Source organism: Aplysia californica, unplaced genomic scaffold (assembly GCF_000002075.1).
Source record: "Aplysia californica isolate F4 #8 unplaced genomic scaffold, AplCal3.0 scaffold00156, whole genome shotgun sequence".
NCBI lineage: Eukaryota > Metazoa > Mollusca > Gastropoda > Aplysiida > Aplysiidae > Aplysia > Aplysia californica.
The window spans coordinates 103,807-120,769 of NW_004797426.1; the positions used below are offsets into that span (position 1 = coordinate 103,807).

The window sequence follows — 16,963 nt, forward strand, 5'->3', positions numbered from 1 at the left end:
TGATAATAATGATAATAATGATAATAATAATAATGATAACAACATGTGTGCTTACCTTTCTTTCAATTTTCAGATGGAAGAACTCAACAATACATACACAGGATTAAACGATTCCTTTACTGTATGCGAGCCAAGCCAGCTGTTCACGTCACTTCAACCGCGACGACGACGAGGACTACAATAGTAAAACACACCCAGCGTCATCATCTTCTATAATAATAATTATAATAATTGCATTTATATAGCGTATATCCATGCTCAAGAGCTTACTCTATGCGCTTCACAACTGTTATCTTTTATCATTTGCCTCTTTAAAAACGGCGCTGGTGACTATTGTGGACATCACATCTGCTGTTTGTTTTACGCTCTTTGCTACATAGGGCTGTGCCGCTTTTATGGCGAAACCAAGGAGTACTATACAGATACAGTACTTTTAGGGGGAAACAGATGTAGGTGGTTGGTGGTTGGCCTGTTTACCCACCCACCCCAGGGCAGTGCTACTGACTGAAGTGTCTTTAGGCCATTCCCAAAGGGGGATATTAACACGTTCTTAGGCACAGTAGAATTGTAAATAGGCAGATTCAACAATACCACGCTCATATTGTCATAACTGTGCCTGATCTACAACACGGAACTGTTGCTTTTTCTTTCATTTTTTCCTCTACTTCTTTTGTATGTTTGTCACACTCTTGTGACCCGCTATCTCCGGGGTGCCTTGATAGTCGAAGCAGACTTTGTGATGTTGAAGCTAGAGAGGTGAGCAGAGTAAGCCTGATTCCCTGTAAAGACTTCTCTGTTGACATTCATCCCTTGACGCTCATATGACCGTATGCAGTTGCGAGCGCCGTAAAACCTCTACTAAATAAATAAATAACATAAATCAACAGAACAGGGTAAAAATAGTAACAGGAAGAGAGAGCCCCTGCTGTATATATAGATCCAATGGATAGATCTAACTACATGCAGACCACAGCAGGCATGGGCGACGTTTTGAACACCTGTTGTTTTGGAACGACAAAGTAACAACAGGGCTGTATAAATGCATGTTCTAGTGACATTGACGTAATACTGGAACACAATGTACGAAACATTAACTGTATTATATATATATTGAGAGAAAGAGAGAGAGAGAGAGAGAGAGAGAGAGAGAGAGAGAGAGAGAGAGAGAGAGAGAGAGGGGGGGGGGGGAGCAAGTACCCCAATTTTGTATTGTTCTGTCAAGAGCAATTGCATTGTATTGCTCCTTTGTCCAATGAGAGACCAGTTGGTTACACTTACATACAACAATTCAATGGGGTTTCGGTTTAGTTTTTTAACCCAGCCTCAATTTTAAAACCTTTTTCAGTTTTAGTAGAGGTTTTACGGCACTCGCAACTAAGATCATAGGAGAGCCAAATTTAAAATGTTAGGAAGCGGGGCAAACGTAAAGTCTCAAGGACAACATGGGTTTTTACGACGACTGTTTCAGCCTCTTTGTCGGCCTCGTTTTACTCCACTTTTAGTGGGAGTTTTACAGCACTTGCAACACAATAAGGTCGTATAAGCGCTGAAGATTAGATCTAGAGGTGTTACACTACATGTATTACAAAAGAGCAACAAACACAAAAAAGAAGGAGAGATGAGGATGATAGATAGTCAAACCTGCATAAGACGGCCACCTATTGTCAAGGAGAAAAGTGGCCGTATAAGGCAGGTGGCCGTCTTAGGCAGGACTGATCAAAAACAAACCATTCCCATCTGAAGTACCTAACAACAACGACAAGAGATTGGATTATGACGGCACGCCCACAACGCCAGGGGCGAAGGCACAATTTACGACAAAACATAATGGAGTCACTAAGGTGGCCGTCTAAGACAGGTGTTATTGCTTAGTATGATAGGGGTTGTGTGTTAAAATATGGTGGCCACGGCCGCGTTGGACAGGTGCCCGTTTTACACAGTTAAATAATATAGAAAAAAACGCAAGGGGGGAAATGGAAAGTGGCCGTTTGGACAGGTGGCCGTCTTATAGAGGTGACCGTCAGGGCAGGTTCAACTGTATTTGGTTTTCGATAGGAAAGAAGGAGCAGACCACACCAGAGCACCCGCCAACCACCTGCATTTCACTACCTCAGAAGTAAAATGTTCTATCTGACATTCTGTGTTGTTTTGAGTTCATTAAGACCGTGAGGCTGAGGTCACAAACCAACTGCTCTTTCTGCAATATCAAAATCGTAAGATTAATCGGAGTCGTTATCAAGATATTCAAAAAGAAGTGCATTCGAAAAAGCTGGACTTGATGATGCCGTGAAACTCGAAACCTTTGACGTCAAATTTCTCAAAACTGAGCAGATAGAACTTTGGGGGGGGGGGTTGTTTTTTTATAGTAGAGGGTTTTACGGCGCTCGCAACTGCATAAGGTCATATGAGCGCCAAGGGGTGGGTGTCAACAGAGAAGTCTTTACAGGGAATCAGACTTAGACTGCTCACCTCTCTAGCTTCAAAAGCACAAGGTCTGCTTCGACTATCAAGGCACCCCAAAATAGCAGGTCACAAGAGAGTGATAAACATACAAAAGAAGTAGAGGGAAATGACAACAGTAAGGATTAGGAAAGAAAAAGCAGCAGTTCCCTGTTGCAGATCAGGCACAGTTATGAGCGTGACATGATGAATCAGCCCATTAACAATTCTACTACTCTTGAACGAGAAATGTCTCACCTTTGGGAATGGCCTAAAGACACTTCAGTCAGTGGCACTGCCCTACTTCTGAGGTAACCACTAGACTAATGTCGGCTGTGCTAGAGAAGGAAAATAGGTACGTGTAAAAATTATTTACATGCAAATACCGAACGGTACTTGGAAAAAAAAGTCTGCATTGTTTCTTGTATGTACATGTACCGAACTACAATGTAATGTATTACTGGATTAGGTTGTTGTTTTCTCTCTCTCTCTGTGTCTCTCTCTCTCTCCCTCCCTCTCTCTCTTTCTCTCTCTCTCTAGTTCTACACGTTCTACATACATGTATTACTGTGTAACTCACTAAACGGTAGACATTTTAAATGTCCTTCATCACTAAAGTCAATGTCTTTATAATTGGCACTTAGATGACCGGAATTGGGTCGATGGTGCCGTAAAACACCTACTCAATCAACCATTTAAAAGCCTTTATAGTAAATTATAGTGATTGTCAATGTTTATTAATTTTTTACATGTGAGAACATCTTTAAAGTTTATTAATGTAAAGTAATGGACAACTTGCATTTTTTAGAAAATGGAAATGTGCAGCATAAATGCTAGTTGTTTCTATTATTATTACCATTAGATTTATGTCGATGAACGGTTTATTACAGACGAGTTTGCTAGTTTCTCTCACGATTGTTTTAGAATGACTCATAAATTATGCAGTACCGTACACATGCATAATGTAATTGTGTGGAACTTGAATTATACCTTTTGACCCAGTGATTTTTATACGCTCTCTCTCTCCCTTTCTCTCTCTCCCCCCCCCTCTCTCTCTCTCTCTTTTGTAACTGTTTTTGTTTTGGTAATTATTTTTACGGCGCCTGCAACTGCATACGGTAATACGACATTTTCAGTTGGTATGGATTTTTGAATTTTGCCCGGGTGACGGCCGAAGCCCACTCTTATCGATTTTGGACCACCAATGGATCTTCATAACTAGCACACGGAACATCCGAGATTTTTTGCCCTTATCCGATAAAAGGGTAAGTGTTTGATCTTACCTTCCATAAGATCAGGAGTGAGGCTGAAAGACATTTTTTTAATAGTACAGAGATTTACGGCGCTCGCTGCTGCATAAGGTCATATGAGCGCCAAGGAGTGGGTGTCAACAGAGAAGTCTTTACAGGGAATCAGACTTATTGTGCTCACCTCTCTCGCTTCAACATCACAAAGTCTGCTTCGACTATCAAGGCACCCCGGAAATAGCAGGTCACGATAGTGACAAACATAGCCTACAAAAGAAGTAGAGGAAAATGACAATAGTAAGGGTTAGGAAAGAAAAAGCAGCAGTTCCCTGTTGTACATCAGGCACAGTTATGAGCGTGACATGATGAATCAGCCCGTTTACAATTCTACTACACGTATGCTTGAACGAGAAATGCCCCCCCCCCCCCCCCTTGGGAACGGCCTAAAGACACTACAGTCAGTGGCACTGCCCCGGGGAGTGGCTGAAAGACAGCAGTAAGAAGGAGCCAAAGAGTAGCAGTAGAATAAGAAAGGCTGTAGAAAGAGTATCAGGCCTTATATCATTATAGGCCTACTATAATTTATAGCGGCTGCAACCTTGCCATGTAGTTGTAGTAAACTCAAATTAAAGAGTATTCATCAAATTTGACTCGTTTTACAGGAGCTATGCATTGCAAAGCTTGCACATTATGTATTGCAACTACGCGGCATACTGAACACATTGCTCAATGCCCCCCCCCCCCCCCCAACAAAACAAAAACTAAACCACACGCACACGTGACATAAAACTAAAACAACAAAGAAGCAGACAAACCACAAATAAATAAATGAAAATGGTTATTTCTCCCACTGACTGGCTGACACTGACACTGACAGTGACACTGACACTGACTGACACTGACTGACACTGACACTGACACTGGCACTGACAGTGACACTGACACTGACACTGGCACTGACAGTGACACTGACACTGACACTGACTGACACTGACACTGACTGACACTGACACTGACACTGACACTGACTGACACTGACTGACACTGACACTGACTGACACTGACACTGACTGACACTGACACTGACTAACACTGACACTGACTAACACTGACACTGACACTGACACTGACACTGACACTGGCACTGACACTGACACTGACACTGACTGACACTGACACTGACTGACACTGACACTGACTGACACTGACACTGACACTGGCACTGACACTGACAGTGACACTGACACTGACACTGGCACTGACACTGACACTGACACTGACTGACACTGACTGACACTGACACTGACACTGACACTGACACTGACTGACACTGACACTGACTGACACTGACTGACACTGACTGACACTGACACTGACACTGACACTGACACAAGTTAGATCATTGAAAGTAATAAAAGTCATTTTCCTGTAGTTTTAGGAGGCGGGTTATCCTGACCCTGCCATTCATTGGGCCAACCCCGAGTCGAGCGGGGCTGCTGTTTTTGTTGGGGGTTTTTCTGTTTTGCTTTGTTCTTTTGTTAAGATTAAGTTTCTTACAGCACTCGCAACTGCATAATCATGCCATATTATGAGGGCACGGGACACATTTTAAACTTAAACAACATTTTAAGTAGGTAGGAAATTTTGAATTTTGCCCGGTTAGCGACCGAAGTCTACGCTTATCAATTTTGGACCACCTAGGGTTCTTTTACGTGCGCAACTTGCACACGGGACCTCCGAGATTTTTCGCCCTTGTCCGAGGAGGCTAGGCGTAGATCTTACCTACCAGAAGATCAGGGGTGTGGCTGAAAGACAGCAGTAAGAAGGAGCCAAGGAGTAGCAGTAGAAAGAGCCAGGAGCCCGGAGGAGGGGGCAAAGGTGGTGAGGGGGTGGGGGCAGAAAGTGGAGACGAAAACAGACGACAAAACATTGCTACATGTAGTAGACAGCAGGAAAAGATGTGAAAGGAGAAAAATTTAAATAGTCTTTTGTTCACTTGTTTTATGCAGGAGAGAAGTGTGGACACGCCAGTAGAGTTTGTTGAGCAGGAAAAGATGTGAAAGGGGACAATTTTAGAGAAGAAAATTTTTCGTCGCTACCCGGATTGGAACCTGGAACCTTTGAATTTGAATGAAAGGCGAACACCTGAACCTCTTGGCCACGAGAGCCCCCTGACTCGCTTTAGTGGAACTATGTATTGCAAAGCTCGCGCAGTATGTATTGTAGTTAGTCACGTGGCCCACTGAACTCATTACACAATGCCCCCCCCCCCCTTTTTTTCCCCCCTCCATAGAAAAAAAAAAAGAAGAAACAAAGACAGACTACACACATAAAATAAAAGCGGTTATTTATAATATTATTAGGCATGTAGATCTATTGCACGCACTGACTGAGTTGACTGACTGACAGAAGTCAGATCATAAATTTGGCATTTAGTTTTTTTAGGAGCCCCTGCCATTGGGCCAACCCGGGTTGAGCGGGACTGCTGTTTTCTTTCTTCTCTTTTTTTTGTGTTTTATCGCGCTCGCAACTGCATTCATGTCATATGCTGAGTGTGCGGGACACATATTTTAAGTCATTTAAGCATTTTTAGATGGTAGTCATTGGTAGGAAATTTTGAATTTTGCCCGGGTAGCGGCCGAAGTCTACTCATCCATTTTGGACCACCTAGGGATCTTTAACTTTAACGAGCGCAAACTTGCACACGGGACCTTCGAGACTTTTCACCCTTGTCTGAGAAGTTAAATTTTTGTTTAGTACGTTTTTTTCGGCGCTCGCAACTGCATGCGGTCATATGAGCGCCAGAAGATTAGAGGTGTTACAAGAGAGTAACAAACATTAAAAAAGGATGAAGGGGAGATAACGACGATAGATGTTTGATAGGAAAGAAGAAGCAAACCACACCAGAGCACCCACCAACCACCCACTGTCTGAGAAGGTTGGAGGTTATTGTTATACATGTACATGTATCTTGCCTACCATAATATCAGGGGTGTGGCAGAAAGACAGCAGTAAGGACCCAAGGAGAGTAGGACTAGTACTAGTAGTCATCATCATTGCCTTTCTCACCCTGCACCAGGGTATAGGCCACGGACAAACACCCCCCACTTTTCTCTATCCTGGGCGAGCCTCTTGATGTTATTCCATGTCTTCCCACTTTTCTGTACATCGATTTCTGTGATTCTTCTCCAAGTTCCACGAGGTCTTCCCCTTGATCTCTTGCCCTGTGGGTTCCAATCCAAAACTTTCTTTGTTATGCAGCTGCCTGACTTCCTGAGAGTATGTCCAATCCATCGCCACCGCCTTCTTCCTACCTCATCTCTGACTGGGATCTGTCTCGTTTTCCTTAACACTTCCACATTGGTGACCCTGTCTGTCCATCTGATCCTCAGTAACTTTCTTAGACACCTGTTCAAGAAAACCTGGATTCTCTTTATATACAAGTCTGCGATGCGTTCCATGCCTCACATCCATACAACAGGACCGACTTCACGTTTGAATTGAAAATCCTCAGCTTTGTTCGAAGTCGAAGTGAGGTCTCTCTGGTAGAACTAGTAGTGAGGTTGCAGAAAGAGTCAGGAGCCAAGGAGGTGAGGGGGGTGGAGGCAGACAGGTTTCCGTTAAGGAAGGTTTTACTGTGTATGTGTAGTACTCAAGCAGTACACATAATGTAAATTTCTTTGTCTCCAGCTCATCTTGTGTCTTCTCTCCGAGCTCTTTTCATCATTTGTCAACAACAATGACTACTTTTGGCGTTGTGCAAAACTACGCCTTCTAGTCTTACTTTTACCACCACCCAGCCATCTCACAGGCCTAGACCAACCTCTTCTACAGTACAGTATGTCTTTGAGAAGATACTGGCAGAGGAACAAATGTCTCCCTTTCAATTTTTACCAGTCATCTGAAATATAATTCGCCTCTACTTCTCTCACACAAATTTTATCACAACCTCAGAATTACAAAGTTCTATGTGACACTTTTGGCCGTTTTGAGTTACTAAGACTAAGAAAAAAACCACGAGGTCTATCTGCTCAATCAAAATTATCAAATATTATTCAGTGGTTATCAGAAATTAAAAGAATCGCATTTTAAAAAAAGGTTGACATGTGAAATTTAAAAATTGTATAACTTCAAATTGTTCAAAACCAAGTAGCCTACATGTACTGAGCAGACAACAAAACTTTGTAATTTGAGGTAGCGAAATGTCATCAGAATCAGAGTGCTCTGTAATATAGCTAGCACTGTTGTTTGTGTCAAGCATGACTATAGAGGGGATGGCCCCTGGTTTGAATCCTAGACTGGGCATTCCTGAACTAGGGTCATTCTGTGGAGCTTTCAAGGCTCTCAATACTATCAGACAGGGCAAGAGATCAAGGGGAAGACCTCGTGGAACTTGGAGAAGAATCACAGACATCGATGTACAGAAAAGTGGGAAGACATGGAATAACATCAAGAGGTTAGCCCAGGATAGAGAAAAGTGGAGGGTGTTTGTCCGTGGCCTATACCCTGATGCAGGGTGAGAAAGGCAATGATGATGATGAATACTATCAGAGACGGGAGTTACATTCAGAGGTAGGCCTACCAATTTTTCTAAATAATCTTAGTGTTGATAGGGATGTTGAACCCATACATTTTACTATTACGTCAGAATCCATTCTACTTTTAATAGCTTCTCTTCACTGTCCAGTGTCAATAAACTCGTCAGAACACCTCTCAGCAAAGCAGCATCTCTTTGTCAGTGTTGGTACCATACAAAGCAACTGATGTGCACTTGGATGGGTGCAACTATAGACTATTATAATGTCAAGATTTTATCTCAGAGTGCCCACCCTCTGTTATATTTGTAGGGGGGGGGGAAAGACCCCTGTATTAATGTAATGCTTTTTCCGAGGTAGACTTATCCTCCATCACCTTCAACAAGCTGGGTATTCCTGAGTGCTTATTTTTATTTTGTTATAGCAAGGTTTTACGGGGCTCGCAACTGCATAAGTTCATACGAGCGCCGAGGGGTGGATGTCAACAGAGAAGTCCTTACAGGGAATCAGACTTACTCTGCTCACCTCTCTAGCTTCAACAGCACAAGGTCTGCTTCGACTATCAAGTCAAGGCACCTCGGAAATAGAGGGTCACAACAGTGTGACAAACAACATACAAAAGAAGTAGAGGAAAATAACGATAGTATTAATACTAAGGATTAGGAAAGAAAAAGCAGCAGTTCCCTGTTGTAGTTCAGGCACAGTATGAGCATGACATTTTTGGATCAGCTTATTTAATTTACAATTCTTCTGTGCATTAGAACGAGAAATGTCCACCCATTGGAAATGGCCTTAAGACACTTAAGTCAGTAGCATCACCCCTCAGTGCGGGCAGCCAAGGACTAATATTGCGTTAAAAAGAATCCTTATGTGTGGTTGGAAATGTCTTTAAATCAAACAACACAAACCCCTGACATTACGAGCACAAAAATAACAGAAACAAGGTCAACGTATACTTGAAGGACTGTTTATTCATTGTCAACGTTCAAAGTCTGTTTGCCTGAAAAAAAAAAGAAAAAAAAAGGAAACATGAGTCAAGCAAAATTCGTCTTAAACATTACAAAAATAAAACCAACTAATTTAGTTCATCTTTTCAATACAATGGCAATGACATAGAGGACTCAGTGGGCCCCAGTAGTGGAAAAAGGGGATCATTATATTTTGGGGGCATTTTTTATTTGTATGTTGCATGTATACATTTTCCTTACTTCTGCGTTGAAACTGAAACACGCATAACATGAAAGGTGTGTGAACAAACAACAAAACAAAATTTTCACTAACAATAACAACTAAAAAAAAGTGTTCAGAAATACAGCAATAGGCTACATTCTACCTACAAGTTTATTAAACTCATTCTACACCACGCTCGAAGTGCTTTGGGGGATCAATAAACAGGGTTTGCTTTTTTCTGAAACCCTTCAGTTTTGAAATTCCTCTGATTTCCCTTATTATTACTAGTAATACCCGATGTGTTTGAGGGCTGATTATTGCAGGATAATAACTGTCCTTTAAAGTCAATTGAGTTACACCCATTGATAAATGAATAAAACCCAGATTTCCCCCAGTCCGCCCAAAACAAATTTGGCATGATGACAAACTACAAAATCTGGTGGACCAACATCATGTCAATAGATCAGGTCAGATCTAGAATTTTTCTAGTGCTGAAGAAGATGACAGCAGCGTTGACCCAAGTTATGTAGAAGGTTCAGAGTATAGTAGCAGCTAGTGGCAGAGATTAATATAATTTTTTTTTAAACATATCTAAGTTACCCCCTTAACTCCTTAAGTTCATGCGCGCTTTCTTCTCTGTAAGACAAGCCCACATCTACTACTGAAACCACAGTGAGAAAATGAAAGGTAGCCCTTGTGAATTAGTTCAAAACAAGGTGTAGATTTACTGAAAGTTTTTTTAAAGTGAGAAAATACACCCCACACCCCAAAACAATTTCCAAGAATTTCCTAGAACATAGGGTACAGTCGCAGCACAGCCTGTGACAATCTCATTTTATTATTATAGTAGAAGGTTTTATGGCGCTTGCAACTGCATAAGGTCATATGAGCGCCACGGGTTGGGTGTCAACAGAGAAGTCTTTACAGGGAATCAGACTTAATCTGCTCACCTCTCTAGGTCTGCTTCGACTGTCAACAAACATACAAAAGAAGTAGAGGTAAATGACAATAGTAAGGATTAGGAAAGAAAAAGCAGCAGTTCCCCGTTGTATATCAGGCACAGTCATGAGTGTGACATGAATCACCCCATTTACAATTTTATTGTGCTTGAACGAGAAATGTTCCCCCTGTGGGAATGGCCCAAAGACACTACAGCTAGTGACAATCTCACCTTTGAAGTCCTCACAGGGAACGTGTGTAACCAGAGTGTAGAGCCTGTGGGTGGAGTCCTCATCCTCGTTACGCTTGCGGGCCAGACGCACGCGCAGGCGGTGGGGAACATGCCTGAGGGAGACAAACAACACATCCAACCGTCACACGAGGAATGACAAGATGAGCAAGTGTGCACACTTTGAACAGGGATGCCACTCAACTTTTTTTTTTTTTTAAATAGCTGAAAATCCATGCGCCACAGTCTTGCTAACTATATGAATATCAATTTGAAACTCAACTATTTTTTATCCCCCCCAACTATAGTTTCTATCTCGATCTCAATAACGGAATAGCGGATCAGGATCAAAATACTGGAAATACCTAAAAAAAAAAATTTTTTAAACAGCGGAAAAGTGGCATCCCTGTTTGAAGCACTATCACTGCATCATTTGCTCACAGCACAAGTGGAATTTTCAAAAGATGAAAATTCACTTGAGCAAAAAAAATTGTTATCTTGAATTCTTGCTCTCCAACATCAATGTGCTGTAAATATTCACCTAAGGCACACACACACAAGGAGAGAGCAACAATAGGCAAAAATTATTTAAAAGTTTCCAACCCATTCTCATTCAATACATTTTTATCAACATTCTTATTCAATATATTTTTATCATTCAAATGCTGGAAGGCACACTGGATTCAAATTGAATTACTTCTGCTCAAATCAGTGTCAGCAATAAGCAGCAACAGGTTCACCCCCTTTTCTGCTGGTCCTGCAACGATGCACACAAAACAGCATGTTCCAGCACCCTCAATTCCCCGTGGGTACTGCATCAGCAAGGCGTCGCCTAGGTATGCCCGAGGAGTATACCGCGGGTCCTGGGTTTCCGCACCCTCCTAAGTGTGTGTGTGTGTCTACTTGTATTTGTGTGCGTTTCTGGCCTACTTCAAGAATCGTCTACCTTGTTTCAAAAGGCTTAGCGGTGGCAGCTCTAGACGTTCATCCGAAGAAATTGAAATCCGGTGCTTCGTAGGAGTTGAAAAGAAAATGGAATTTATTTATTGCTACTATTAAATTTGTCACCACACCACTGACAGTACGTAAATATGAGAACATCGATCTCGGTACAATAACTAAACCAGCACCCGTAATTTTTCTTCCATTTTCACATTGGTCACATGTCACAACCTCAGAGCACAACTTCCACTATCTTAAAAAAATATTTTAGCATCAATTTCTTACACCGTAGTCTTATGAGAGAGGGGGAATTCATGTGTTCGCAACACAAATTTATAGAAAGTTTTTGAGAGCTACAATAGATGGAGAGTGATATTTGTGGTAGATTCATTCAAACAGTTATCACAATGAAAATACTTATCTTTCCTTGACCTTCTAAGGTACACCGGGTAACTGCCGTGACCCCAGTGCCCCGCGGAGAACGCTGGTCGCGCAGGGAAGTGGGTCATTGATCGATGAGAGTCACTTCCATTGATGCTCTTGGTGTGGGCTTAAAAGTCACTGAACACACTTTAGCTGTCCAAAGTATCTGGTACCGTTATACCTTTATTCCCCACCCCCACCATGTGTGCATTCCAAAAATAACACCCCTCACCACTCACCAAAAGAAATTTTAACATTGCAGGAAACAAGCAATTTCATTGGGAGTATCACTGCCACTGCTTACCAAGGCAACTGATGTCCCACAGCAAAGAAGAAAACTAGGCAGCAATGCCAGGCCCCTACAAAGCACTGTACAAAAAAAATCCACTGAAAAGTCTATGAAATACCAGTACTAATGAAAAGATAGTAAGAGGACAAAGTACCTGATTCCCTGAGACCAGATGTGCTTGTTCAGTCTGGTGTCAACACGCACATCAGGGGTGCCCATCATCTTCTCAGCAAACTTGCGAATTTCTTTGATGGCACGGGGAGCCTTCTGTTTGAAGCCACTGAAAACAAAACAAAAACAACATTATACAGCTAATTCATGTCAGTGTCCATGTACAAATCATAGCTGCCACTCAGAAATTTTTAAAAAGGAGGAAATTCACGCGAAAGCGTACGCGCGCTCTCCGAAACCAGTGAGATCCAGAGGCAATATATACTGGAAAATCTAGCCTACGGTTTTGGAAGGGAAAACTGTCATATTGTTAACCATAGGCGACTGAATTAAAATGTATTTGAAAAAAACAACAACAACAAAAAACAACATAAAGGCAGTAAGTTGACTAACAAGCATTCGAGTCAATTTGACACAGTTTGGACTTGGTGACTAAAAATCTAGTGTTTTTTGCCAGCTGGTGTCTCATAAAAAGATTTCTTTCACTTTAAACGTGTACATACATAGACGTAGAGCAGTATCGGATCAAGGATACACAGGCACTCCTGTACAATTGCAGTCCCGTTTGCACTTAGTGCCCCTGTAGTGTGTTTCTTATTTAGAGATAAACTGAATTAAAATTATAGCCTAGGCTATCTTATCTAGATCTAGATATATCTAAATATGTGTATCTATATCTAGAGATATATTTTCTAGATCTAAATCTAGATCAAGATTCACTTCCGCAGCAGCCACAATAGCCGTCATGTAAACAAACGGGACCGCAATTGTACAGGACTGTAACAGGAGTGCCGCGGGCCGTGATTTCTTTCGCAAAAAACAGCTAGTTCAATTTTCTAATGAACTTTTCAAGTCGCACATCGGCTGCTTCTTTCTCATTCCAGCTCCTTTTATTTTTGCATTCTGAATCAATTTCTCTCGAATTTCCACCAATTTCAATGACAACTCGGCGCGCTAACGTCCCGATGCCCGATCGACACTGTGTTGCTCCACAACAATAAACAATGTGAAACTAGCGCTGGGCCTAGAAGAACGGAAGTAGAAAGCTACGGGCGGACATGCGCAGACCGCGTTTTCGTCTCTCTCCCGGTTCGGTGTTTTCCGCGTGGGGAAAAAAGTACGAAATTTGCGACCAAGAGCGGTCCAGCGGAGGAAGGAGGAAAGTTGCGGGGAAAGCTAGATGTAGCGGAGTTTCCGCTATTTAGCGGGAAAGTGGCAGCTATGACAAATAAAAAATGTATCATGCAGATCGTTGTTGTCCCAGGAAAAATGAGTCAATCCAGTGTTCTTTGTTGACGCTCAAAAGCAAACTCAACTATCAACAGAGACAATGAAATATATGTATGGCACTTCTCAATGTCAAATATACAAAAACTTAGCAATGCCAATGAAAATTTTAAATTTTCACTTTAGCACTTTTTTTTGGGGTACCTAAGAAAGAATTTTCAATTCTAAGAATTATGCTTCTTGAATTTTGAGAATCGGTTCATAAATAAAAAAAGTTATGGGGTTGTAAAGGTCGGCAAAATATGGATGACCCACATATACGAAAATACTCCTAAAATGTGGACCACGCAGTAGCAGATTCTGTAAGAAAATCGACGATATCTCGGTAACTAATCGGAGTGTTCGAGAGAAACTTGACCACCCGATGTGTTTTTGAGTGTAGAAATCATTTCTGCAGTCAGATTTACTACCAATTTCGTAGTTATTTTGTTATAATTAAAATTGTGGTGTACATATTACGATTTTGCGGAAAAGGAGTGTCGGGATGAGTCCATTTTATTTATAGCATCGTATCACAACATGGGATCTTTAAGAATATATGTCGGCAGCGTGACTAAATAATTGCAAAGCTTTTTATGACGACTTTAGACTTTAGACCATGCCAACCGTAAAAGATAAGTTAATTCAATCTAGCATGCCGTACAATTAAAAATTATTTTTCCCCGTGGAGACGAGATAACCTCGCCTCGGAATACCCCCATTGCGGTGTAACAGGGGGATAGAGAGAAAAACAACCGGATGCGCGCGCCCGCCATTGCCCTATTTCAAGTGACCAATGAACGGGCCCGGAATAGTCATGCGGGGATTTGTAGGTCACATACATTTGCCACGAGAGTGAAGTGAAAATGGCCGGTCTCCGTGCGAAGCCGCTTTGGATAGGGGGGTAGTCGTGCATTTATGATCGGGTCTAAACAACTACTTGACACAGAACGTTCAAATTTGAGCACACTATAGAGTTAGATAGATCTATTACCATCTCGGCGTTGAAATTCAAACTCCTTATAGTTTTCGGTGTACACAATACGAAAGTGTTCCCCACACCAAAAGTATAGGTTAATTTATGTGTACGAACTTCAACGTCCACATATCATTAGTTTGCCCTATTTTCTGATTGGTTGCCGAGTTTCATTCGGATTGGTTCGGATATAGAGCAGACCGAGGTTGACAAAGTTAGTCACCTACGCTTCGGCCGGGTCCGCAAAATCGCCCGTAAACGGGGACCAAATTTTCGCCGCGCAGGAAAGCCCGATTGGCATTGCTAAAAAATTCCCATGAGTAAACGTCATGTATGATTCAGCTGTCTTTCCCTGTATGAAGACTCACTAGAACAACTGTCAATTATGATACCAGACTATCCCCTATCCAATTCAAATACAGAAATTATCACCAGAAAAGATGCCATTCTTTCTGGGAATCTCTGCTGAAATAATACCGGCGCACAGGCCCTATAATATATAAAGGGCATGAGCCAGGCTACCTGGGAAGCGTGCAGGCCCTATATAAAGGGCATAGACCCTGACCTTTATCAATGGAAAATTTTAGTATTCCTTATATGAAAAATGATGTAGGTCAAATTAAAAATAGTGACCAATGACTGCCAAGATATCGATCGATAAAGTGACGAGGTCCAGCAGAGCGACTATGTGTTATCACTTGTTCCGCTGTGGTAAATGAATAATTGTTGAGTTCATCGCATTTTGTTCTTTGTATTTATTTGATTGCTTATCATTTTTAAATGGCTCATTCTATCATCTTTAAGAAAAGATATGGTTTTATCATCTGTTGAGCCCTAAATGGTCATTTTTCAGTTGCAGGTATACATCTCTGGTATCTCAGCTGATATCCCCCCGCCGAACCCCGATAGTTACAACCGATCGGCCCAGGCGGCAGGACATTTTTGGCGGGTTACTTCTCGCAAAGGTTTTTTAAAAAGTACAAACGTAGAGATAATAGTAAGAAAGTCCTACGAAAAGTGTTTGTTCACGGCCTAGATACACACCCTGACCCAGGGTGAGAAAGGCAATGATGATGATGAAGTCCTGCGAGTCCATAGAAACATTGCAACTTACATGCCATGGATTTTTTTGTGCATGTGGATTGTGCACTCCTTGGTGATGACCTCATTGGTCACAGCCTTCTTTTTCTCACGCTGCTTGCGAGGAGGAGCCATTGCAATCCCTGAGGGAAGGATCAGAAAAAATAATCACTTTCATCATCAAACAAATTCAGGCCTATTTTAGGTTATTTGAAATTCTAAATCTAATCTAGATAATCTAGATCTAGATCTAGATTCTAGATCTATGTAATAACATCACAAAAACATGACAAATGGACTTTAGGATAAAGCCCTATGTCTGTTTACTAGCGCGTTGATTCTTAATCTCGGATCAGAATAGAGATCATCTAGATGATTTTAAATCTAGAGTCTAGTCTAGATCTAGATCTAGATCATAAAGAAAAAAACGTAGGGCCTATGTGAATATCCATATTCCTTGACCACACTCTCAAAATCAATTTATACAGGTCTAAATCTATCACAAACAACCATTGACTAGACTGTCCAGCATGAGAAAAGGGAAAAAGGGAGCAAAATCCAGAGAACAAACCCCCTCATTCACATTGGTCCTTACACATTCAGTGATAACCTACACCTCTGTCCAGTCCATAATTTAGATTTAAAAACTTTTTGTTGCAGCCAAGGCCACTCCTTAAATATACCAAATAACATACTAAACTGCTTAGACTTTAGACGAAAGAAGGGACACGAATAGGTGTTGGAATGAACAGAAAAGTTGTTAATAATTTCTCGCTGTTGAAGCAGTCAACAGAATCTTGTACGAGGGAAAGGGTGCAACCGGTTCAACAACATAAGAGACAAGGGACAATGTGAGTGGGTATTTCAAATTGTTATATGCATTGAACAAAAGTTGCTGGCTAAAATCAACACGGTTGGGAAAGGATAATTGCTTTTAACGATCAAGATTACGGGGATTTTGGAAAGTGCCTTTATTTTTCTTACTTACTTCAGCTACGACAATAATCAAAAAGGAAGTTGCTATGGACTTCCGGTGTAAGGTTAGAACATCCCTACGAAAGACTACTCTTAAAAATAAGACAGACTAGAAACTGTTTGATTGCGTCCCTTTGTATACAAACAAAAGCGGTTTGGTCCAGGCCACAGAATTCTACTCTTGTGGTGTAGAAGTGTAGAATTCCGTGGTCCAGGCCTATAATATAGAAGCGAGAAACTTGTTTTCCGAAAAGCAAGAGAGGGTGAGAGAAATATGGAGGA

The 16,963-nt window shown here is 41.5% G+C and overlaps 1 protein-coding gene across 1 annotated transcript; it reads right to left on the reverse strand.

Moving 5' to 3' along the window:
• Positions 1 to 9,173: 9,173 nt before the first annotated feature.
• LOC100533429 (60S ribosomal protein L31) lies at positions 9,174 to 16,719 on the reverse strand. The gene is made up of 5 exons (XM_005097492.3): positions 16,695 to 16,719; positions 15,741 to 15,849; positions 12,368 to 12,493; positions 10,563 to 10,675; positions 9,174 to 9,221 (listed from the first exon to the last, which is right to left on the reverse strand). The coding sequence occupies exons 2-5, from the start codon at positions 15,839 to 15,841 to the stop codon at positions 9,190 to 9,192; spliced, it is 372 nt and encodes a 123-aa protein (XP_005097549.1). The 5' UTR covers positions 15,842 to 15,849; positions 16,695 to 16,719; the 3' UTR covers positions 9,174 to 9,189.
• Between the last annotated feature and the right edge of the window lie 244 nt (positions 16,720 to 16,963).

Excerpts from the sequence above, each read along its gene's own strand:
- LOC100533429 (XM_005097492.3), bottom strand. The coding sequence starts at position 15,841 with ATGGCTCCTCCTCGCAAGCAGCGTGAGAAAAAGAAGGCTGTGACCAAT. Across the intron at positions 12,494-15,740 it reads CACAAAAAAATCCATGGCAT|TGGCTTCAAACAGAAGGCTC; the intron begins GTAAGTTGCAAT and ends TTTTGTTTTCAG. Across the intron at positions 10,676-12,367 it reads ATCTGGTCTCAGGGAATCAG|GCATGTTCCCCACCGCCTGC; the intron begins GTACTTTGTCCT and ends TGTCTCCCTCAG.